General features: G+C 53.0%; 10 protein-coding genes across 10 annotated transcripts; 6 read left to right on the top strand and 4 right to left on the bottom strand.

The window, feature by feature from the left end:
- Window positions 1–258: 258 nt before the first annotated feature.
- CTAM01_12743 (uncharacterized protein) lies at window positions 259–2,556 on the top strand (the record flags this gene model as incomplete). The annotated part of the gene is made up of 3 exons (XM_060528748.1): window positions 259–1,048; window positions 1,099–1,520; window positions 1,573–2,556. 3 exons carry the CDS (start codon window positions 259–261, stop codon window positions 2,554–2,556), a joined length of 2,196 nt encoding a protein of 731 aa, XP_060376657.1.
- A 606-nt stretch (window positions 2,557–3,162) lies between these two features.
- Window positions 3,163–5,168, bottom strand: CTAM01_12742 (serine carboxypeptidase; the record flags this gene model as incomplete). Its single annotated transcript, XM_060528747.1, has 7 exons — window positions 3,163–3,332; window positions 3,407–3,767; window positions 3,829–3,870; window positions 3,921–4,327; window positions 4,381–4,617; window positions 4,667–4,829; window positions 4,890–5,168. The coding sequence occupies 7 exons, from the start codon at window positions 5,166–5,168 to the stop codon at window positions 3,163–3,165; spliced, it is 1,659 nt and encodes a 552-aa protein (XP_060376656.1).
- A 2,594-nt stretch (window positions 5,169–7,762) lies between these two features.
- On the top strand, window positions 7,763–8,349 carry CTAM01_12741 (uncharacterized protein; the record flags this gene model as incomplete). The annotated part of the gene is made up of 2 exons (XM_060528746.1): window positions 7,763–7,796; window positions 7,862–8,349. The coding sequence occupies 2 exons, from the start codon at window positions 7,763–7,765 to the stop codon at window positions 8,347–8,349; spliced, it is 522 nt and encodes a 173-aa protein (XP_060376655.1).
- Window positions 8,350–9,806: 1,457 nt separating this feature from the next.
- CTAM01_12740 (fungal specific transcription factor domain-containing protein) lies at window positions 9,807–12,017 on the top strand (the record flags this gene model as incomplete). Its single annotated transcript, XM_060528745.1, has 6 exons — window positions 9,807–9,988; window positions 10,141–10,594; window positions 10,662–10,935; window positions 11,017–11,192; window positions 11,308–11,440; window positions 11,512–12,017. 6 exons carry the CDS (start codon window positions 9,807–9,809, stop codon window positions 12,015–12,017), a joined length of 1,725 nt encoding a protein of 574 aa, XP_060376654.1.
- Window positions 12,018–12,945: 928 nt separating this feature from the next.
- On the top strand, window positions 12,946–14,472 carry CTAM01_12739 (uncharacterized protein; the record flags this gene model as incomplete). Its single annotated transcript, XM_060528744.1, has 1 exon — window positions 12,946–14,472. One exon carries the CDS (start codon window positions 12,946–12,948, stop codon window positions 14,470–14,472), a length of 1,527 nt encoding a protein of 508 aa, XP_060376653.1.
- An 87-nt stretch (window positions 14,473–14,559) lies between these two features.
- On the top strand, window positions 14,560–15,708 carry CTAM01_12738 (uncharacterized protein; the record flags this gene model as incomplete). The annotated part of the gene is made up of 2 exons (XM_060528743.1): window positions 14,560–14,882; window positions 14,946–15,708. The coding sequence occupies 2 exons, from the start codon at window positions 14,560–14,562 to the stop codon at window positions 15,706–15,708; spliced, it is 1,086 nt and encodes a 361-aa protein (XP_060376652.1).
- Window positions 15,709–16,701: 993 nt separating this feature from the next.
- CTAM01_12737 (bacterial alpha-L-rhamnosidase domain-containing protein) lies at window positions 16,702–18,837 on the top strand (the record flags this gene model as incomplete). Its single annotated transcript, XM_060528742.1, has 1 exon — window positions 16,702–18,837. The coding sequence occupies one exon, from the start codon at window positions 16,702–16,704 to the stop codon at window positions 18,835–18,837; it is 2,136 nt and encodes a 711-aa protein (XP_060376651.1).
- Window positions 18,838–19,296: 459 nt separating this feature from the next.
- CTAM01_12736 (uncharacterized protein) lies at window positions 19,297–19,959 on the bottom strand (the record flags this gene model as incomplete). The annotated part of the gene is made up of 1 exon (XM_060528741.1): window positions 19,297–19,959. The coding sequence occupies one exon, from the start codon at window positions 19,957–19,959 to the stop codon at window positions 19,297–19,299; it is 663 nt and encodes a 220-aa protein (XP_060376650.1).
- Window positions 19,960–20,284: 325 nt separating this feature from the next.
- Window positions 20,285–20,936, bottom strand: CTAM01_12735 (uncharacterized protein; the record flags this gene model as incomplete). The annotated part of the gene is made up of 2 exons (XM_060528740.1): window positions 20,285–20,728; window positions 20,793–20,936. 2 exons carry the CDS (start codon window positions 20,934–20,936, stop codon window positions 20,285–20,287), a joined length of 588 nt encoding a protein of 195 aa, XP_060376649.1.
- A 1,423-nt stretch (window positions 20,937–22,359) lies between these two features.
- Window positions 22,360–22,572, bottom strand: CTAM01_12734 (uncharacterized protein; the record flags this gene model as incomplete). The annotated part of the gene is made up of 1 exon (XM_060528739.1): window positions 22,360–22,572. One exon carries the CDS (start codon window positions 22,570–22,572, stop codon window positions 22,360–22,362), a length of 213 nt encoding a protein of 70 aa, XP_060376648.1.
- Between the last annotated feature and the right edge of the window lie 1,043 nt (window positions 22,573–23,615).

Raw genomic sequence — 23,615 nt, 5'->3', positions numbered from 1 at the left:
CTGTAGCTCCGGAGGCCTTGCCGACCATGCAGCAGGCTAACGATGATTCGTCACATGTACCCAGCTTGTACCAGCCTAGCCCAGATCGAGCTATCAATAACGTATGTTTATTTAAAATGATTTATTTTGAGTGTCCGCCAGCCTCTCCCAACCTAGCATCTGGTAATAACCTTTGTTATTGGCGATACATTGTGACTTGGGTCATTCCAAAAGCAACAGGTCCGACAGACGCAACTAAAGAAACTCTTCTCCGTCACTATGTCTCACGTCTACACATCTATATCAGCACTCACCTCTCTTGAATTTGACTCATATCCTCTCGGCGCTATTAAGGCCAATGGGTGGTTCCAAGATCAGCTCCGACTTAGTGCAAAAGGTCTTGGAGGCAACTTGTTCTACTTCTATCGTTTCGTCAAAGAAAGCACTTGGCTTGGGGGTACATGGGAGTACACCCCCTTGGACGAGGCAGCTCCGTACTGGTATAACTACATTGTTCCCTTGGCATACACGCTTGACGAGGCATCAGATCCGGATTTGTACATCGAAATCAAGAAACAGGCGGATTATTTTCTTGATTACACGTTATCTCACCAAGCTACGGATGGCTGGCTTGGACCAGAGACAACGCCCCATACTCGCGGTATCTGGGCGCGCTGTCTTTTGCTGCAAGGCCTCATGAATCATGCTATTGCGGACTCCTCAAAACGGCAGACCATCATGAACGCGATCTTCCGTTTTGTTAGACTAGTGCACGCCATGCTCAAGGATAACTATGCGGGGTATATCCCACAGAAGGACGATGTTTTCGACTTACAGCTCTTTGGTCTTGCCCGCGCCCATGAGCTAGCACTAACTCTTCAATGGCTCTACGACCAAACACATGATACTCAAGATCGCAGAATCATTTGGGAGGTCATGGAGATGATGTGGCAAGGATCTCGAATAATGGAAAGAGATTGGACCATCTTCTTCGGGAAAGACTTTCCACAAGAGCCATCTGTCAGATATAAGTCTCTCAATTTCAAGCACGGTGTCAATGTTGCGCAAGGTTAGTCGCTAAGATGGAGACGCACGCTGATATTGACATCACATACACAGGACTCCGTTATCCAGCTCATCTATATCGAATGCACCCATCTCCTGAGTTGGCGAACTTATCCAGAGATGCTGTGCGCAAGACCTTCAAATATCATGGAACTCCCGCCGGATCAGTCAGTAGCGATGAGTACATCGGTGGCCTCTCTCCTCAACGGGGCTCTGAGCTTTGTTGCTCCGTCGAGCTTATGTTCTCATTGTCATACCTTTACCAACTCTTTGGGGACAATGACTTGGCCGACCGGGTGGAACTAGCAGCGTTCAACGCCATTCCAGCTGGAATTAGTGAGGATTGGTGGAGCCATCAATACATCACTCAGGTTAACCAGCCGTGGGCCTGTGAATTGGAACTTGCCAAAGACGAGAAGACGCCATTTTACGATGTCTGTCGATACGCCAATGTCTTTGGACTAGAGCCAGAATTTGTTAGTGGTCCGTCTAGACATCATGGGTCTTTCTACTAACAGGATATGAAAGCCTTGCTGTACTGTCAATCATCCTACCGCATACCCCAAGATGTTGATGAACGCCTTTCTCCGAGGTCAGACAAGCCATGGCGAGCCTTCAGTGGTCCATGCCCATCTCATTCCTTCTCGACTGGACATCGACGGAATAAGCATCAATTGCGAATCAAACTACCCTTTTGTTCCCTGCGCATTGCGTTATTCTATCCATGCGCGAGAGTCCTTCGAGTTCCTGATCCGAGTTCCACATTGGTCATCGAGCTCCTCCACAATAGAGCTATGTGGAAACGAATCACAGTCTCGACGAGAAACGCAACCTTTCGGCTCGACTGCTGGAAACGGAGATTCAGAATTCTTTCACCGTGTACAGATACCTTCTGGAGGAAAATTTGTCATTTTTGTCACGCTGAACGCGGATGTGAGGGTCAAGGAACACGACGACAAGTCTGTCAGCGTTTACTATGGCCCCTTGCTCTATGCTTACGAAGTCGGCCACAAGACGATCACGAGACTTCCACGCAACTACAAAGACCAAAGCTCCGATTGTACAGAACTTGCAAATGTCAGCGATCAAGACGATGGGCCGTGGAGAAAAGCGTGCCGTGATCACGACTACCTCCCGAATTCTCGTTGGAACATTGGAGTTGACCCTAGAAAGGGCGTCAAAGTGATCGTTGAAAGAGACCCTTGGGTGGAAGGAGTTGAGAGGCAGGTGGCTGCTCTTCCGAACCCGATTTGGGCTTCAGGCACTTCGCCCGTATATCTCGAGGTTGAGGCTGCTTGGGTAGATTGGCCTGTTCAGAACGGAACAGCAGCAGACCCCAGTGCAGTCGATACAGCTGTGCACGGGGAGACATTTGTGGCCCGCTTGGTTCCATACGGCACCGCAAAGCTGCACATAGCACAATTCCCTGTACTGAGAACCGAGAAGATTCGACTGCACGTAAGGACTAGAGGGCGCGCTGAAAAGTTGAAGTTGGATCACATTCAGCGCTGAACATTCTCGCGACTATTACCTCGACTTATTGATGTCCTACTGAAAGTGTTATATCTCTTGATTGACAGAATTCATCTTACTCTCTGATACTCGGTTTCGACAAGGCATATTTTGGCTTACTTACTTACTAGTTCTTTATGTCCTTCCTATCGAATAGCTTTCATAAGAAATATTTATAACGCAAGCCATTGATCAGTAAGTCTGCATCGAGCCGAGTCTCAGTCCTTCTTGCAAAGTTGACCTTAATTAAGTTGACCTTAATTAAATTAAACTCCTGAAACCCTTCTCTTCATTCTTTGGCTTGGAAGTGAGCTACATGGATTGGACAGCTATCGATCATATTATCAGAAGCTTATCACTTTTTGACTTCCGACCGATTGACAGGTCAATTGCAATGATCTTCCTCAACATAGATGTTTCCTTCACTATCCTAAGTTTGAACAGTGTCAAGATCAGAGCAATAACCCAGATCCTCCATACCCTAGTCCCCACAGGTCGACATCCCATATCTCTAGACCCCAAGCAGAACGACCAAGTCGAATGGGGCCTTGTTTCGTTGCCTGGCTCTCAGGTCTCACGAGATTCATGGAAGTCTCTTTTGGCTATTCAAGCTGATGTCTGTGCCGGCAAAGGCGGAAGTGAAGTTGTCTTGGTAGTCTTGGCGGTTCCATTCGTCTGATACGTACTATCAGGGTTGATCCTGATTTGTCCCGTGGCGATATCGAAACGATTACTGGTTCTGTTGAAGATCTGGAAAGCAGCAGCTGGTTGGAAGTCTACTGAGAGTTAGCGTTCACTAAATCGAGACTTATGGCTACTTCGGTACGAGCCGCGAAACGAAGTCACTTACAAGGTATCTCATGTCCAGCATTCCACACTCGAGTGAAGCTAAGTTTTCCGTATTGCCTAGTTTCGCCATAGGCTTCACCATCCACCATCAAGCTGGTGTAGCCTGCGTCGCGGAATTTCTCAGCCCCGGACCAGTTGGCCGTGAGTGAGAGCGCCTCGCCTCCCAGCCAGTTGCAGATGTAGTCAGCATCACCGTAAACTAACGACACCTGTACATCAAGTTCAAGAAGCTTTTCAACATCCGGAAGATATCCAACCGCAAAGTCACCTGAAAGGGTGTAAGCAGTGTAGAGCAGATTGCTTGACGTGTAGTTTAGATCAACACCAAGCGCGTTTTGTGCTTGGGCGGTGTTCAGCCAGGGCTGGTCACTCAAGTCAGTCTTGATACTAATTAGTCTCGGGTTTCTAGATAACACAACTTACTCGCCAGTTGTCAGGTGGGACATCTTTGCCAGATGGGAATCGCTGAGAAGGGTAAGCTCTATTTTCCCTCAAGATACAACGAAATTCCTTACGATATCATAGGTTCCTCGGCCTTCCAGGTTGAAAGTGTAGTACATGCCCTCAACATCGGATTGGCAGATGAATTGTGCGGCAGAACAAGCCGACCGTCGAACAATTGAGTCGCGTTCAAGATAGTCACAGTAGTCAAGCTTCTCTTGGCAGCCGCCAGGGCGATCTCGGTTCCACTTGCCGTATTCATAGATCGTGTCGTTGATGAGATCGATGCCATAACCATTGTTTTCGCCTCGAGTGAAGTCAAGCAAGTATTTGGTCTGCACGTGCTCATCCACGATGCCGTTAACAATGCCGAGACTTTTCAAGTTGAGTTTGCGCCCGACCGGAGTGCTTTGCTCAAGTTCAGAGTTGCGCTCGTTGAATAGGGTGTAAAACGCCGGACCCCAATGCCCTCCGAATGACTCTGTCTCATTGTTAGTCAAAACCCTTCCTTTCATGTTGTAGATGAATGCTTACCAGCCCAGAGGTGAAAATCGATCGAAGAAATGTTAGAAGAGCTTAGCTGCGGCAAGGCGTCATAGAACCCCTGCACCACTTCCCAACAAGTGACAGCAGCCAGACGACTGGTGTCTTCTTTGGTAGGGTCGATGACTGACCAGCGGCCTAGGCGCTCATCGGAGGTTTCTGGCTCCTTGTCTACTAGAAGGTATGTAGGGTCAAGAAACCCCACCTCTTTCTCGCTGTAGGAGAACCCTGTTCATGTTAGATTGTGGACCTAAGTCAGAACTTCACGTGGGCTTACCTGTTCCAACTGGTTGTGAGAGAAATAAGACGTTTGATATTTCATTCCAAGCGTAGTCTCGAAGTACGGTGGTCATGTTCTCAACCACTTCGCAAGGCCCAATCTCTTCAAAAAGACCGATTAAGGAATCGGAACCAGGACCACCATTGAGCCAAAGCGTCACCTTCAAATTAGATGGTCATTGTTGTGAATGCGATCATCGTCGGATTAGTGAATAACTCACCGGATCATTTGCAGGATCTCTGCGCGACTCAAAGAACCAGAAGAAGACATGCACGTCCGGGGCAATATCGATGTATCCACTGTAAGAGTTGACTCCAGGGGTAGTCTCACAAACGCCATCCTTTCCAGGCTGTTTGTAGCGTATTTGCGAGCCTCCTGGACTGGTGATGGTTGTCACGCCCTCTACAGCACTCGGTGCTTGCCTCGGAGGCAATACACCTGCGATGGCGGGGACTGCTGCCCCAGCGAGAAGAGACACCAGCAATCTTTGAAGCATCATATTGCTATTATTGAAGTCAAATGTCAATGAACTCGATAGCTTTTCAAGAATGACTACTTTTTCTTCTTCTTCTTTTTTTTTGTTTCATTTTGGACTTCCGTGATATTTAATCTCGCTGCTAGGCATGGTTCATTCAGTTCGATTAACGAAGTAGGAAGCTCGATAATGCAACACGCAGTGCCCGTGGACGGACCTCCCACAACTTGGACGTGGCCTCGTATTCCCTCTATCATGGCAAATTTGTAGTCTCGGCGTATCTTGACATCCCGGCCACACCATTGCAACGCCAGAATCATATAGCAATTCGATCAGGCACTTGATGATCACAACGCCTGCCCGTCAAGACGTCATGTAGGTTGAGTCGACCTCCTTTGTGGGCGAAGCGGGGAAGGTTGACTTGGTTCGAACAGCAAATATCCGCACCAATCGGACAATTTGCCAACAGGATGCAAATCGGAGTGTTCCCTTGAACCCAAATTGAAGTGCTGAATGCCACTGAAGATCGTTGCTTTATCCTACGTTACTCCGGGCAGCTCTCCGATTTCTGACGCTTATCTCTCGGATGGCCCGAACTTGCATGACACCCCTGTTGTGAACTCGAAGTCGTCCGGATTCCAAGACCACTCTCAAGGAAACAAGCCAGCAATCCATCTCAATGTTTGACGTAATTTTCCTGGACGTCTTCGGAAGGAATAATGACATTGCAACCAGGAAAGATTTTTTTTTTGGAGGGGGGGGGGGGGGTAAATAATGAGTCCAATCGAAGGTCCACTCTCGATAATGCTTGACGATCACGACTTAAGCACACAGAGAAGGCGAATCATCATAACGCTCTGATTAAAAGGCCAATTACATCGAAAGAGCGTGAGTGAATCAATTCCTATCGTAACTATCTGGAGTTTAATGTTCAGGTCCATTGAATGAGGACGATGAGGAGGAGGCAGCGCCCCACGAGCTATCAGCGTAGGAGACTACTTAGTTCAGTACTTTTACTGGTGTCAACTTTGACTTGATTCCAACACCTGGAACCGCCACATGACTTTAAAAGTCGTCACTTTGCCTTTGATCTATATCGAAACTTCTCAGCAAAGGCGAGCCGGTCTCCAAGATTGCAAGGCATCTCACTTTGGTGGCCTTCATTTTTCTATTCAGCGGTACCAGTAAATCTCCAGTCGAAGGCTCCCATCCATCATAGCTATATCAGAAGACTTGGATGGGCAGACAATGTTTCGGCGGCAGCAAGATGTGGAGTGTTGACTTCTATTCTGAACTCTGAGGCGGCCTGACTCATAAGGTGAGTGAACCTAAGGACGGAAAATGCGGCAGAGCTTTCAAGAATCGCAGCATGTGCTCAAAAGCTTTCAAAAATGACTACTAAGTCAGTAGCCCCAATAAAAGCTTCTTTGGCCTGTGGAATTTCAGCTCGTTCAAACTTTCTATGCGGCTTGATGTTCTGATCATGGCCGGTCGCATGGCAATGCCGATGTCCACGCTTGGAGAGGGCCAACCCGAAAGCTGCTGTGACGGCACATGGGCAAAGCGTCCAGTAAGATCGATCCCAAATCAGACGTCCAGCTTGGGATCGCTATGCTTCGCCTCCATTCCTCACTTCTCTCGAGGCCCGCATTACCCCGGCGCCCACATCGTCTTTTGGTTAGCCTTACCATATCATTGTCGGTGACCGGACCCCACACCCCTCCGGTGTTAAACGCCTCCCGAAGCGGTACCGGATCCGATGACAACTTGCGCCACCCCGCTCCATCACTTCTTGGTAGCGTCATTGCGTTACACCACCTCCGGTCTTTGTCAACACTTCACTCCCGTCGTACTGTCGTTGCGATTCGAATACGTTCATATCCCCTTCACTTCCGTCTCATCCTATGTTTTCTTTATGCTCTCGCTTGTACTACGGTACACCAGGCCGGCGTTTCGCTCGGGCTACACTACTTGGTGATCTTTTATGTTTTAAATGGCTGTTCCTTCTTTTGTCGAAGCCTGTTCATCGTCATTCTTTCAGAGATTCAATGTTGTTTCACTGAACATCTGATCACTCCCCCCTCCCAAAGGATTTCACCCCTTCCTCTTGTCTTGATACGTACTAGTATTCATCCTCTACAACATCGTCGCAAGAACCTTTCAACCCAGGATATTGTTATTCAGGCTCCAAAAAACCTGTTCACAGAAATGGGGCGGTCTCGCCCAAGTGATTTCACTGGATGACGAAATGGGAGAGTCTTGGAAAGTACGAATGATCAAATGATCTGGATGGTCATAGAGGGCACAAAGAGCCAAGCGATGCTATTCAAGCTTCGGTGAAGCGTTTCGTGGAACCGTCGGTTGCTTTGTCTGCTAACCGATTCCGACTATTTAAGGATGGGACTTTATACATGCAACCAGCAAGCAGTTCTCACTGATTCTATCTTCTCCATCGTCTCTTTCTCCAGTGATTTCAGCACATCACATGCAACACGAAGGAGCTTGGATCAAACCAGGAACAAGAATGTCCAGGCAGCACGTTCATTCAAGGAGCAAGCTCTAGCTTCAAATACTCGAATATACACACGAAAAATAGCACGTTGTGCCCATCAATCATCATGGCGGATGCAAAGAAGCCGTTCCTGACGCCTGGTGAGTGACCAGGTTGATGGTCCATTTTGATCGCCTCAAGCCTCTTACTAACAATTATTCTTTAGATCAGGTGAGGACTGCGGCTCTTACCTACGTGGATATTTTGGAGAAAAGTATCACCAACGGCGCTGCCATCGCCGGAACCGTGACGTTTCTTCTGAACGGAGGTGTCTCGTTCAGAATTCGGGTTAACGCGCCAAGCGGCAGCCGTCAAAAAGAGAACTGTAAGGAGTTCATCCTTGCTGTACTAGCTCACATTGTCCACTGGAAGCTGCAGGGGCAAAATCAGGGAAAAGCCGACCTTGTGCTACTGCCTGAAAAGCTGAAGGAAATCATGCTAAGCGACTCGCTGGATTACGCCAAGTTCAAGGCGTATTTCACAAACAGAGCGAAGATTCCTGTTGTGGGTCTGAAGGGCGTTAGCGAAAACCTCACCACCGATGAAAATGTGCTTCCTTGGCTCCAGACTCATCGGTTTGAGAGGGGCCTGGAAGAAATCAAGGTGGAGGTACCCGGGTCGTTATGCAATCGACAGATCCGCCTCTTGCTTTAGTAGCCGCGAAACCCTGGACCAGAGGTTTTCCATGGATACACGCAGCAAAGCGAGATGAAATTTACAGAGGGCAGTGATAGCCTATTCTATCATACGATGCTTAGATAGAAGAATTGCCTTCCTCTAGACTTCTGCTTCATTTGACGTGATGGGAGCCTACTGTTAATTGCCGAAAGCTCAGTCTGGGAAGAAAAGCCCATGTAATTACGGCCAAATCCCGTAACTCCCAAATCGTTACATTGAAGGCATTAGTATCAATGTTGTTCGAGGGGGATGATTGGCAACAACATGTAGGTCGGTGTTTATAGTAAGTAATAAGTAGGTAAGCTCAGATCTTTATGAGGAATCCGATATTTATGTTTTGATTTCAACCGCTATTAACCCCAGAGTCAACCTGGTAAGACTAGAAAGCTTGCATCTGCGTACTTCTTGTGAAGTTGTGGGATCCTTTATTCTCATGCCGTGTGTTAGGTTGGAGAATGAACAGACCAATAGCATCGCATCTGAACTCGGAAGCAGCGATAACGGTGACCCCACGTCAACACCCCCGCCGTCCGCAGTGCTATCTCTCCGTGCTTGGCTGCGGCTTGCGACGGGTTCAATGCACCCCGCATGGAACCAACAGCAAAGAAACCAATGCTCGAATAGGAATTTGGAGATAGCCAAAGTTCGGGATTCCCTTGCTAAGCGGGCCAGTCATGCCCTCAGTGTTATCAGCCACCTTGAACTACTTCGCTTTCGGACATGGACTGCCGGGAATACGCTGAACTAAGAAATGCTATGGGCAACAGTAGTGCGAAACCCCGCACCCTGATTGTTGGAGGTTCGGACTGCCCTTCCGATATCTCTAGTTTTCTGGCTTCTGTGCGAGACGTCACTTGGATACCTTATCCACCGTACACCACAGCTCTCGCTGCCCTACGCTGTCAGCCTCTGGAAGTGCTTCCGAGTTTCGAGCCAAGTTGGGAAATAAGTTCTTGTGGCCTTAGAAATGGAGTCGTCTAACACTCAACGACGTATCACGAAACGATCATCTTACGCGTGCGTTACATCGAGTCCCCCTCACTACTCATGAGGCATGGCCTTACTGATAGGTCATCACCAGCTGCTCGCGATGTCGGAGGCAAAAGATCAAGTGCTCAGGCCTTCACCCGTGCAACAATTGCACGCAGAGGCGGTTGACATGTATCTTTGACGAGCGGGACAACAAGGTTATGGTAACGCAGGGGTGAGTAGTGACTTAATGCAATAGTCGACACACACTCGATTAGGTTGCACTTCTCTGACATGGTATTTTTGTCACAGATATCTATCCGAGTTGCAACAAAAAGTGGCACAGTTGGAGCGCGCTCAAGCAAGGGCATTAGTGGAGGAAAGCTTGAGGCATGCCGATGGCGACGATGATGCCGTCGCGTGTCGTGAAGGTACAGTCTCCTGGCTGAGTGTGAGTCAAGCCCATGCTCATTCAGCTAGATGATCCAAATAACCCGTCACGCTTCGATGAGCGCAGACGAAGTTATCACACGCCAGACGAGACAGGCGGAAACTCACCGCCTGGAGATGGAGATGGCCCAGACTTGACAAACCCTCTGACTGCAACGCCATCTCGATTCTGCATGTCTGAGTCTAATGGACAACCGTGTGAGTTCTTCACTCTAGTAACTGCACCTTACAACACACAACTCATCCAAGCCTAGACTTCCTTGGCTCTTCTTCAAACTGGTCCTTTTCCCGTCAAGTCCTAAGCGTCACACACGAACACGTCTGCCAATCTCCTCTTCCAACAAACAGCCTCCTTTTCGACGGCTTCGCCTACGACCTCGGCTGGGACGGCTCCAGAACGACGCAGATGCTGGACAACAGACTCATACCGAGCCACGACTATGCCATCTTCCTCATCAATGCCGTTAAGTTTCACTGCGGGCAAATGTTCCATCTCTTTGAGGAGGAAGAGTTCATGTTCCACATGCAGACGTTTTACGGCAAGTCCTCGACTGACCGGGCAGAGGAGAATAGCCTCTGGTACATCCACTTCCTCGTGATTTTGGCTTTTGGTAAGAGCCTCATCCAGAGAAAGACGCATGGGAACAACAGACCGGCCGGGGCAGATTTCTTCGTGCGGGCGTTGCAGCTTCTTCCTGATGTGACGGCGCTCTGTAAGGAGCCTATCATGTCTACGGAGATTCTATGCTCGATGGCGTGGTATTATCAAGCGCTGGACTTTCGACATGCTGCGCACAACTTTGTGAGTTCTATGATATCAAGAGACGTAAAGTTGATAATCACGCTCGAGACTAATCAGAGTCAAATAGATTGGGCAAGCCAAAAGCGTGGCAATGAACCATGGGATGCACACAGATATGCCAATAATGGACTTGGGTCCAGGCCTAGTCCAACGATGTCGCAAGATCTGGTGGACAGTCTACGTTCTCGACCGGCAGATGACTTCTCTTATGGGGTTGCCTCAGTCGACTCTGGACGAGGGCGTCTTTTGCCAGCTCCCATCCTATCCGGGTTCCGTTCACCGCACCACCGCACTGAGCATGCAGATCAAGTTTGCTCGAATCATTGCAGAGATAAGTAGCAGTACGTCCAAGCCTTTCGTAGCATACTTTATCTTCATCTTTTGAGGTTCCAAATGCTAATTGCTTGTCTCCCCACATCTAGCCGTCTACGGCGCGAAAGGCCGCCTGAACAAGAAATTTGTTCTGAGCACAAAGGCGGTGCTGCAAAGCATCGTCGCTGTGGCCGATGAGCTGCGTACTTCATTTCCCCTATTTGCCGATGAGCGTTTCGACGGCATTTCGAGACTTTCTGCCCACCTGCATCTCCTATACTACCAGGTGAGCAATTTTGTGTCGGCACTTTTTAGACTTGACTTTTGAGTTTTGTGCTAATTTTATGGTTAAGTGCATCATTCTGGCGACCCGACCTCTTCTCTTATGCTGTCTGATCAAGAGATTCAACTCTCCGCTTGAGGCCGACTCATTGATGGCATCGCCAAAAGTTCGGAATCCGCTTCAGATGTGCGCCGAGTCCGGTATCCAGATTCTAAACATCCTCGACCGTCTGAGAGCGCAGGGACTCCTCGGTCAGTATTATCAGGCAGCTCCAGTCGAGTAATCACTCTAATGTCTGGTTTAGAAACATTCCTTCCGCTAGATCTAGACTCGCTCTTCGTATCGACAGTCGCCCTGCTCGTCGCCCGCGGGGTCGACTCGCGTCTGATAGAGAGCCAAGTCCCCTGGCTCGATAAATCGCACGCCATCATCGAAGAAATGGTAGCCAGCGGCAACCTCATCGCCGAGTTCAGGAAGAACGAGATGCAGAAACTGGAGGAGATGCTCCTCGAGTTCGACGTCACCCGACCGAGGCTATTAGCCGACTCGACAACCATTGTCGCACAGCAGCAGCAACAGTCAGTGCCACTACCAGACTGGCAACAACCGACAGACGCACCAGCCTCTCTCCCACCGGCCCTTCTGCCGGCGGAGACGGGATTGCCACTGAGTCAAGAGACAATGCTGCCGGCGTACAGAGAGTTGAGCAAATACAGCAGTAGTCAGGCAGAGGACTTGACGACGCAGCAAATTATAGACGTCGTTAATTCAATGGAGTGGGAAGACAATGAGTGGATGTCATTCACAATGGTCCAGGATGAAGCATGAAGTTGTGGGTCTCTTTGGGCGTTGTCGTTTGTAAGAAGAATGCACCCTTAATTCATTCCCTTTAAAAGTTAATTTTATATCTCCTGAGTCGATTAATATCGGCAACACCGACTTCGGCGTGGTGAAACATCCCACATAAGCCAGAAAACCTTATACTTTGATAATCAGCCAAGTTGAAAGAAGCAAGACTTTTACCATAGCAACTCTAGGTTGACAATTTGCATTGTTCCTCTTTAGGCCATTCGCAACCGCGGCGCCAAGTTATCAGATAATCAACAGAACTAACACCCCAGACTGGTTAGTGGAGCTACGTTGCAACCAACATCCTCGCGACCGATCGACCCAAACAGTACATACGGAGTACGCAACTCGGGTTCAGTCCCGATCTAAACTCGCTACCCCAGCAATGAACTAATTGCAATTCAAACGGGGACGTTAAGGCTCCACGAATGGAAGGGGAGAGAGGGAAGACAAGCACTAATATACCCTCGACTTGATTCCCGTATCCGCTCTCGCAAAGTAAAGACTAGCCGCCCCGCTCACGTACATGGACATTTACATCCGGCAACCCCTCCATCTCGCCAGATTGCAGAGAACAGCAACCGGACCTGTCGATCATTGGGTAATAGCCGACAAGGCGCGCAAGGTCAGACGATGCGACCGAATGTTAGAGCGCCCTGGCTCGTATCAATGGTTCCCGAGCTTCTACAATGGGTGACAGGCTCCAGATCGCATGAAACCATGGGGAAATTAGCGGTCCATGACGCAGATCAGTACAGAAATGCTACCTCGCTGATGATGGGGGCATTTCTTGGTGCCCATACGGAGTACGCAATGATAAATAGAATGCGCCTCCCGCCTTGGCTAGAATAAGCATCAGCCATCGTTGTGATCGATCAAATCGAAACGGTCAGCCACATCATTCACGATGTTTCGGACACAGCTCCTCCCAGCCCTCACGCTGGCGCTGACGACTCTCGTCAACGCCCAATCCAGCGATGACCTCGGCGTAGCAAACGGCTTCCTCGACTTCAAAGCCGGCCAGTTCACCGGCCAGCTCGTCAAGGACTCCCAGACCCTCGCCTCCCTCAAGCCCGGAACCGACTTTGACTTCCTCCCCTCGGACCTCCTCGCCAACCTCACCTTCAACTACGCCCACCACATCGGCGACGTCACCTTCCGCTTCAAGCTCGACGGCGCCGGCAACTGGACGTCCGTCGACTCCGCCCAAGCCAGAAAGCCCGTCAAAGCCCTCGCGGACCTCGCCCCGGGCGTGATTGCCGGTGCAGACCTCGCCGCGACGCTGCCCGCGGGCGTGCCCTTGACCGTCACGCGCGAGTGGCTCCCCGCCGGCGACGGCCTCGCTCTAAGAGTCAACTTCACCAACACCGCCAACGACACCGTCGAGCTCGGCGCCCTGGGTCTGCCTATCGCCATCAACAACATCTTTTCGCGCCCGTCGGCCGAGGAGACGCAGGCAAAGTGCTCCCTCGCGGACCCGTACATCGGTCTCGATGCGGGCTACGTCCGCGTCTCCCCCGTAAAGGGCCTCGGCAACGCCCTTGTGGTCGCGCCGCTGGGCTCGAGTCCGTTCGAGGCGTGGAGACTTCTTGGGGAGCCGCAGGGTGATTACTACTACCAGTCGCAGACCTACGAAGGCACTTATGAGTGGATGATTCACTCCCAGGCGTGGGCGGAGACCGAGTGGAAGGGCGCGACGCCCTGGAATACGCCCACCTCGAAGACGCTCGAGGCCGGGGAAACATACTCTGTCGGACTCAGGTTCGTCGCCGCGGAGAGCATCCAGACCATCGAGGCCGCCGTCACAAAGGCGGAGATCCCGCTCGCCGTGGGCATCCCGGGCTACGTCGTGCCCACCGATCTAACAGCCAGACTCTACCTCACGCACTCGTCCCCGGTTAAGACCATCGACGGCCAAGCCTTCACCATCAAGCAGGACACCGCCGCAAAGGGCTCCCCGTACCTCCTCACGCCGACCGCCGGCGCCTGGGGCCGCGCAAAGGTAACAATTACCTACGAGGACGGCAAGACGCAGGTGGTGCAGTACTACATCACCAAGCCCGCGCCGGAAACGGTGGCGGACCTTGGCCACTTCCTCACCACCGCCGCGCACTTCACCGACACCTCGGACCCCTTTGGCCGCGCGCCGTCCATCATGGGCTACGACAAGGAAGCAAAGGCCATCGTCACCCAAGACGAGCGCGTCTGGATCGCGGGTCTAAGTGACGAGGGCGGCACAGGCGCCTACGTCGCCGCCGCCACGAAGCTCTTCGTCCAGCCTGTCGAAGCCGAGGTCGCGGTCCTGGACGACTTCATCCACGACACCATTGTCGGCACGATCCAGCCGGCCAACGATACCTTTGCCGTGCGCGCGAGCACCTTCTTCTACCAGCCCGACGCCGTCAACTACACCTATGACGCCTCCCGTGACTAGACCTCCTAGGCGTCGTGGACTAAAGAGAGAGCATACACCACCGTGCGCGCGTATAACTACGTCCATCCCGTGGTGGCGTACTGGTCCATGTACCGCGTGGCAAGGGACTACCCGCAGGTCAAGACACGCGCTGACTGGACCTGGTACCTGACGCAAGCGTACAACACGGTGACGCACTGCATGAAGAACGGCGCGGCGGACTGCGACTACGGGTTGACTGGGTTGATGGGCGAGACGGTGTTTGCGGAGCTGCTCGAGGACCTCAAGAGGGAGAACATGACGCAGGAGGCCACTACCTTTGAAGCCAACATGCGCTTCCGCGCCGAGTTCTGGGAGACGCTGGCTGTTCCCTTTGGCAGCGAGATGGCGTGGGATAGTACTGGCCAGGAAGGCGTCTACTATTGGACCGAGTAAGCTTCTTTCAGCCCAGATCACCAAACTCTTGACACACAACAGTTAACATGAAGCAACAGGTACTTTGGCCACAACAACACCGCCATCAAAGCAATCAACAGCATCAGAGCCTACATGCCCACCGTAGCCCACTGGGGCTGGAACGGCAACGCCCGCCGCTACTGGGACTTCCTCTACGGCGCCAAGAACCAGGGCATCGAGCGCCAGCTCCACCACTACGGCTCCGGCCTCAACTCGCTCCCGATGCTGCACCACTTCGAGCGCAACCCGTCCGACGTCGACGCCCTTCGCGTCGCCTTCGCCGGCAACACGGCGCCCCTGACGAACATTGACGCCGAGGGCTGCCCCTCGGCGGCGTTCCACTCGTTCCCGGAGCATTTGGCGTGGGACCCGTATACCGGCGACTACGGTCTCGGGTTCTTGGGTTTGGGTCTCGGCCAGGGCGTGTATATCGTAAACCACGCGACGTACGGCGAGGTCGTGTTTGGCGGCAACGTCGTTTCGTCGACTGAGACTTCTGTGGTTGCTGAGCCTAGGGACGCGGTGCGAAGGCGGGTGTTTGTTGCGGATCTGGGGTTGAAGGTTGATCTCAGCGCCGGTGCGATTCAGACTGTTACTTATGACCGCGAGGGCCAGACTGTGAAGTTGAGTGTTGGCGCTGCGGCATCTGAGGCGGCGCTCAAGGCCAACTCGACTATTGTATGGCTTGAGACGACGTCGGGCGATGCCAAATTTACGGTGTCTGGGGCGAGCGTTGCCAGAGGAGGATATCTCGTCGACTTGTCTGGCGGACAGACTGAGGTCACCATCTCCAAGGCGTAAGATAGTTGTTGGATTATACAATTCTAGTATATATTTAGATCTTGGCACGCGGGGCTTGCCCAGCCTTGTAAATCCTATTCTTATTCAGTTGTCAATCAACTCATATGGATAAACACTCTTGCTTGGTATTAAATATCCCCATTAGCTCTTCAGGACCAATCTGAGTAGAGCAAAGACCTTCACAAAACCAATAAGCAGGGTCAGAGTCTGAACTGACGATCATAATCTGGAACCTAGACCAGTAACTCAGGTGTGGACAAGTTAACTCAAACATCAGATGGTGACAACTTCAGATGAACCAGCTTAACACAACTCAGAAATCGACTAAGAGAAGGGGACGCCAAGAAACAATGTTCCACTTCTCCAGATTACCCCACAAACTTAGCTGCAAGACTCCTCCTTCAAACCCCGCACCCTTCCCCTCCGTCTCTTCCCATTGATCCTCTTCTTCTCCTTCTTCTCCGTCTTCTCTTCTCTTGATTTGCTCCTTGAATATTGCCGGAGACTCCCCTGCTTCTCTCTGCCAAGCGATCGACTCCCACCCTGTCTGCCCCCTGCTCAAGATCCAGAGGAACCACGACTCGTGTTCGGCTGCAGAGCTGCAGAAAGTTCCCCAAACCTAACCACCCATCATTGACCCGAAGTCACCGAACCCCATGGGGCCGGAGGAAATACCACATCACCTCGTGCCCACCACTTCCATCAAGAAACCTGTGCCCGAGATGACAATGACACCAAGGATAGAGGGACCTTGCGGAGACTCTCTACTTAGCCTGATTCGAAGCATTGGCATCACTTCGAGCCCCGGTACCTGGGTCAGGGGAGAAACGACATCAATACGCTTGCCTCGGGGTAGTAATGCCGCGATACACCACCCCAAAAGCCCATGAAGCTGCACAACACATCACGAACCGACCAACCTCACCTCTCTTCCGCCTCACGTCTAGGACTCAAGACTAGGCAGGGTGCCAGACCGCACCACATCCGTCCACAATGGTCTCCTCCTCATCGTCCTCTCTCCTCCTTTGTCTCGCACTTCTCTTCACGAACACAGCAGCCCAATCCTGCTGGCGCAACGCAACCTGCACCCACCCAACAGAAGCATCCTTCCCAGGCCCCTGGGACGCAAACATATACGCCCCAGACTCCCGCACAGCCCGCCCAAAGTCCATCCTCTCCCTCGCGACAGGCGACCAACTCGCCTCCTTCCCCTCTCCCGAGTCACAAACCCTCACCGGCAATGGCTCCGCGCTCGTCTTCGACTTTGGCGTCCTCGTCGGCGGCCTCACCTCGGTGAACTACACACTCTCCGGCACCGGCACCGGCAACACCACCGAGCCCGTGACCCTCGGCCTCGCCTGGACGGAAGCAAAGAACTGGATCGGCGAGTACTCGGACAACTCCAACGGAAACTACCGCGGCCCGGGACAGACCCTCATCTCCGTCGACGGCGGCCTCTTCCACCAAATCACCGTCCCCGGCCCGGGCTCCTACACCGTCCCCTTCCCCCAGCTCCGCGGCGGCTTCCGATACCTCACGCTCTACCTCATGACGAACACCTCGTCACAGACCCTCACAATCGACGACGTCTCCCTCGAAATCGTCTTCCAACCAACCTGGTCTAACCTCCGCGCCTACCAAGGCTACTTCCACTCCTCCCACCCCCTCCTCAACAAAATCTGGTACTCGGGCGCCTACACCCTCCAAACCAACGCCGCACCGCCCGAAACAGGCCGCGTCCTCACAGAAGACATCACGTCCGGCGGCTGGTCCAACGACGCCTGGCTCGGCGTAGGTTCCTCCCTCCTCCTCGACGGCGCCAAGCGCGACCGCTGGATCTGGCCGGGTGACATGGGCGTCGCCGTACCCTCCGCCTTCGTCAGCACCGGCGACCTCGAGTCCGCGCGCAACGCCATCCAGACAATGTTTGACTTCCAGCGGGACTCGGGCATCTTCCCCCGCGCGGGCCCGCCGTATCTGGACGCCACGAGCGATGCGTACCACATGTGGACCATGATTGGCGCGTACAACTACGTGCTGTTTTCTGGTGATACGGACTGGCTGGCGGCGAACTGGGCGACGTACCTGAAGGCGATGGACTACATTTACGGGAAGATCATACCCGAGACGGGGATCCTGAATGCAACGGCCGCGGGCGATTGGGCCCGGTACGTCAACTCACTCAATGGCAGCGCGCCGAACATGCTCCTCTACCGCACTCTCACCACCGGCGCCTTTCTCGCGGAGCTTGCTCCCGCCGTTCGCACATCAAACCTCACAGCACCAGCAGGGACAAACCTCACAGAAACCTGGCTCGCCCGCGCAGACGCCCTCAAGAAAGCAATCTTCACCCACCTCTGGGACCCCACAAAGGGAGCCTTCATCGACGGCTACAAAAACCGCACCCTCTACCCCCAAGACGCAAACGCCTACGCCCTAGCCTTCAACCTCGTCTCCCCCTCCAGCCCCGAAGCCGCCTCCATCTCCACAGCCCTGACCCAAAACTGGACCCCCATCGGCCCAGCCTCCCCCGAACTGCCAGGCAACGTCTCCCCCTTCATCTCCAGCATCGAGATCGAAGCGCACTTCGCCGCAGGCCGCCCCGATCGCGCGATGCAGCTCGTCCGCGACAGCTGGGGGTGGTACCTGAACCACCCCAACGGCACGGGCTCGACCGTGATCGAGGGGTACCTCGTCGACGGCACGTTCGGGTACCGCAAGGGCCGGGGGTACACGGACGACCCCAGCTACGTGAGCCATGCGCACGGGTGGAGTTCGGGTCCGACGAGCGCGATGACGGAGTACCTCGTCGGGCTGCGCGTCACGGCGCCCGCGGGCCGGGAGTGGAGTCTGAGGCCGGCTTCGTTTGGCGGCGAGGCGGAGGGGTTGCCGGCGGAGGCGGAGGCCGGGTTTACGACGGCGCTGGGGCGGTTCAGTGCCAAGTGGGTTGTTGAAGAGGGCGGTGGGTTTGCGAGCGTGGAGTGGGATGTGCCCGAGGGCACGAGGGGATGGGTGCAGCTTGGGGCCGGGGAGGGACGGTGGGTTGAGGGCGGGAAAGGAAGCGCGAGAGTCGCGTGTGGAAAGGGGACGGAGGCTCGGGGGAGGAGACGCGCGGCCTCCGGGCCGTGATGGCGTGAACGCGGACAGTGGTGCTAAGTAATGTAGTAGATAGGCATTCTTTGGCTGTGATGTGAAGAAGATATTTGACCCCTTGGGCAATGTGTGTATGATTCTACCCCCGAGGACCCCGTTATATTGAAATACGAGGTTTTCGCCCAAATACGAGGCCCAAACACTCCGCTCGTCGATAAGAAAACCCACTTAAACGGCTTTCCTTGGTCCCTTAGACTCGAAGAAAGAGATGGCCTCTCTGGTTCCCCCGTGGCCTTGATGATCTCTTCCCACCGGATACCCGGCGGTGATAGCTACCAATCACGTCGGGACTCCGCGGCCCTGTTGGCTCCGCTGGCTGTTCGAATACCGAGACATGCTTCACTAGCTCGCGAGCGCGCCCATGGCGAGCTACTAGCCCCAGGTCCCAAATGTCTGTGTACGAATGTCAAGGGACCATGGCCCTTTTGACATCCATCACACAGGCGCAGTCCAAGCGGGATCTGAGCTAGACCTCGGGGTACGCACGGGTTTCCTCCAGAAAAAATGATAGCGCTCGTAAGGTTGCCGGAATGCCCAAGCAAGCTGTCGGTTGTACGTGTAATGAAAGTTTTGGCGAGTCAAAAGGACCATGAAGGGATTGCCGTTTGTTTTGATTCCGTTTTCTCGTTTTCTCAACTCGGCAAGCGTTGAGAAATGCCGAGCCCCTGATAAGTAAACATGAAGCCACGAGACCTTTATTCCAAAAGACCAGACGACGACCTGTGGATTGACTTTCTTAGACATGCGCCGCAAAGCCGCCACCACTGGGCAGAAGGTGGCCAACGTTTCAAACGGTCCGAAGCCACTCGCAGCAGCCCTAAACTCTCGTAAAAAGTCGCCGCTAATGTGGCCGTCATTTGAGGGGCGTACACAGCTGAGAGCCCGGATCCGACGGAAGTGACGTACGACGCTGGTGACAGTGGTGTCAACTCGGTTGCATGATGAGGAGCAAAGTGAGAGAAAGTGAGGTTGTATAATGAACTGTGCTGGTTTTGATATTGACAATTCTGGGTATCTGTCTGTTTTCGTGCCTACAATAGTGTGAAAGTGCTGGAGGCTACTCGGAATTCTATGTTCCATAAGAGCTTGATGAACCATCATCTAGAATTACGACATGGCTGTCGGATATCCAATATCTCTCTGTGTCTGCGCCATGATATCCGAATAGTGTCATTCTCCAGGCGAAGAAGGAGACATGTCGATTTCTTCCCTCAGTAGTCAGTCTCCTTCGCGAGCGTGGATATTCGTCTTCCCCCGGCCAAGACCAGCACTTGCTCAAGGCCGCACCGAATCTGTCTGTCCATGTCTCATGAAATCTCCGTATCCTTTCATCTCATAAACGCCAAGAACACCCCATCCCCCAATCCAATAAAAAAACTCCCAATGCAAAAGGTCGGCCAGTAACCCAAGAGGGCCATCACAATCAACTCGGCACCACCTGCGCCGTCTCAGGATCACTACTCCCAATACCCGCCCTTCTCTCCCTCCTCTCCACCTCCCTCGCCCGCCTCCTCGCCCTTCTCCGCCGCTGCTGCTCCGGCCCGCCCTCCTTGCACGCGTCGACGCAGTGCATGGCCATGTACAGGAAATGCAGCACCGCGGCGATGAGCTGCAGCCACATGTACCACGGCGCCCACGTCTCCTTTTCGACGCGCAGCGGATCCTCGCGCCAGGCGCGGTACTCGCGGTCCGGGCTCCCCGTACGCCAGCCGTTGAGGATGATGAAGTAGAAGAAAGCGACGAGGCCGAGGACGAAGAGGACGAAATCGCCGACGACGATGGCGCCGGTGCGCATGCGGGGGATCTGGTGGGTTGAGTTTGCGAGGGTGACCATTTCGGCCATGGAGAAGATTATGCCTGAGACGGACTTTTTTTTGGGGTAATTAGTAACCGTTCTACATAGTCAAGGGAATGATGCATGTCAAGCTTACAGTGACGTATCCGAGCGGGAAGTGGAAGCCATATCTCGATAGTGTGATGAGGGCGGCGAGGGCGCACACCTCAAATACGACGAGGGTCAGGCGGAGGCAGAACTGGAGGATGCCGTAGAGGGCGGGGATGCGCGGGCGCGTCATGCTGGGTTGACGGCGGCGAGGGGGTTTCGCCTCGATCGCGAGGTTGAGGTTGCGGGGGCCTCTCTATCGTGGAATCATGCGGCGGTAACCAAGAGGTCTGGCTTATGCGGCTTGCTTTGACAAGTTGGAGGTTCGAGTGCGGTGGCACAGCCGGTCTTCGTTCGGTCGGTCGGGATCGGGGTTGTCGTCGTTTGTCGAGGGTGGTGGTATCTCAATGGCGACGGCCTCGGTAAGTGGCAGCGACGGATGGGCCGGCCAGAGAATTGGATTCCCGGGATGCTTGGATTTCCTTCGGGTGCGGCGTCTAGGCGTCGATTCTCTTTACCGTAGATTGTAAGGTTCAGGTAGTTCGGCGACACAAGCACCTGCGACGACGGCCCGTTCGACGGGAGAGGCAGAGAATTGAAGTCAAAGGTCGGGGGTTGGGAAGAAGAAGAGAAAGAAGAAAGAAACCAGAAAATGGGCAATATTGGGCGGAGGTTGGGAAAGCTGTCGTCGAATTGATTCGTTTGGACTTCTTTGTTTAGAACCTTTTTTCTCGCCCTCAACGCCCCAACCAACCACTTGACAGAATGAATGCTCCCCTGGTGTGGCCCGCGGGGTGTTTGCTTGGCGATTGAAGATTTGAGCAAATGGAACACGAAGAAAGCGGGCGGGCGCAAATCGCTACAGAAGGGAAGGTCGAACTACTGCGAGGTTGTGGGTTTCTAGCCGTTGTTACCGTCCTTTTCCTGAGAGCTCTGCAGGATGATAGGAACAATGGAGGGTGAGTGGATGGGTGGGTGGTGGTCGGTTTCGAGGTAAGGTAAGGGTCGTAGGTATCCGGCCGGGATAAGCGGTGTAACCGATCCAGCAGGTCGTCTCTATGAAGCAATCCCAGGATCTCAACGTCGAGAAGAAGAGGAAGGGAAGGGAAGAAGGAAAGAAACAACCACAAGCTCTGACTGGACACGAGATTTGCGGGGGTTTGCTGACGACTGGAATAGAAGTGAAGAAAAAGTAGAGAGGACGACGGGAGGCAAAAGGATGCCCGCCCGCCTTAATCCAGAACGGAAAGTCGAAAAGGAACAGCGCCAAGCATGTCCAGGCAAGGAAGGGTGGGCGCAATCCAGGATGGACAAACGTAATGGGTGGGTGGGAGAGACGCAAGCCCGAGGGATTTGGGGATTTGCAGACACTCAGCTCAGATGGAAATCCATTGACGATGTTTGGACGGACGGGGCACGGGAGGGAGAGGCATTGGACCAACGATCAAGTCTTATCTCTCTCCCTATTTCGACTCTTGGGCTGTCTCTTCTCATGCATCCATGCGCTGGTACTCCGTACTGTCCGTCTTCCAAAGGCCCCAACACCATACACACACTCACGATACTCTACAGTAGATAGAACAAACATTTCCCCCTCCGTCTCTACTCTTTAGTTTCTACAATGTCAATGTCCGCCAGGTGGGCTGTGCGGCGCGGCGCTGCATGAGAATGGGCAAAAAAGACAAAATGGGGTTCCGGCCAATATGCATGCGACGGCGTGGTCGGGGCAGGTCCTTGGAGTAAGGTCCATCCAGTAGAAATCTTTTCTTTCTCATGGATGACGGTGCTGCCCTTGAACTTTGTATATGATGAGCAGAATATGGGGGCATTGGCAATATCTGGGCATTAAATTCCATCACATCAACACTCGTGTTTAGGTAGCCAGTTTCTAGACCCAACTTGACAGGCCTTGAGAAACCACACGTCAATCTGCCAGAATCCAAAGAGAAGATAGTTTCAACGCCTAAAACGCCATCATTCCTCTTCCCTCTCCCCCACCGATCCTAGCCTAGGGCCGGTCTTTGGCATCCCACCCCTTGGCGGAGTCGCGGGAAGATCCCGGATTGTCTCTCCCGCTATGAACTCCCCGATGGACTCTGCTAAATTACTCCGTAGTCCGTACCAAGCCCTGCTGCCCTACTGGCTCAGATAGCGTATCCGTACCTTACCTAGTCTAACCCGTCGGTAGGGCTTTGCCAGGGGGCCAAGACTCGTACGCCCGAGGCATTGACAACCCGTAGAGGAGCAATTTGGCCAATTGCTCAAGCGTTGAAAAGTACTCAAAGCATCGGAGAGCAGTAGCTGGAACCTGCTGGCATACTACGGAGTAGATCAGATTACATTGACCGTTAAAAATTGTTAGTGACGTTTGCTTGGCAAACGGTAACCGGCAAACGGGCCTGACGGGGAGCTGGAGGAGCATCCCATCGGACCAAGAAATGCCATTGCGTCATCCCATCAACTCACCCCAGCGTCGCAACGAAACGATGTCACTGGAAACACAAACCGTCCAGGTCAAAAACGTGACGGGAATTGAAGCCATGAACCCTTCCTGTTGTCCTTACGCACCTTGAATCGACGACATCTCTTATTGCCTCCAGTAAGCCAGGGGACAATGTCAAGAAGGACTGTAAGATTGAACATGAAATTGCACACCCAGTACGATGATCAAAAAGCAGGGTCCTTCCATAAATAAATCAGTGGCGCACCCATCCAAGTTTCCTCCTAGTCAGCCCGGTTTCTGCTGTCCCCACATCGCCACCAGTGACCAACTCTCGAGTCTCAACACCACTGTAGTGTTTGACTATACTGATGGTACGGACACTCAAGATCAAGAACTCGAGAGTCTTCGAGCGGGAGAAGCTTACGAAAG

This window comes from Colletotrichum tamarilloi (assembly GCF_030869305.1).
Source record: "Colletotrichum tamarilloi strain Tom-12 chromosome Unknown Scaffold_81.1, whole genome shotgun sequence".
Classification (NCBI taxonomy): Eukaryota; Fungi; Ascomycota; class Sordariomycetes; order Glomerellales; family Glomerellaceae; genus Colletotrichum; species Colletotrichum tamarilloi.
The sequence above is the reverse complement of the archived record's forward strand: the minus strand, read 5'-3'. Positions and strand labels throughout refer to the sequence as shown.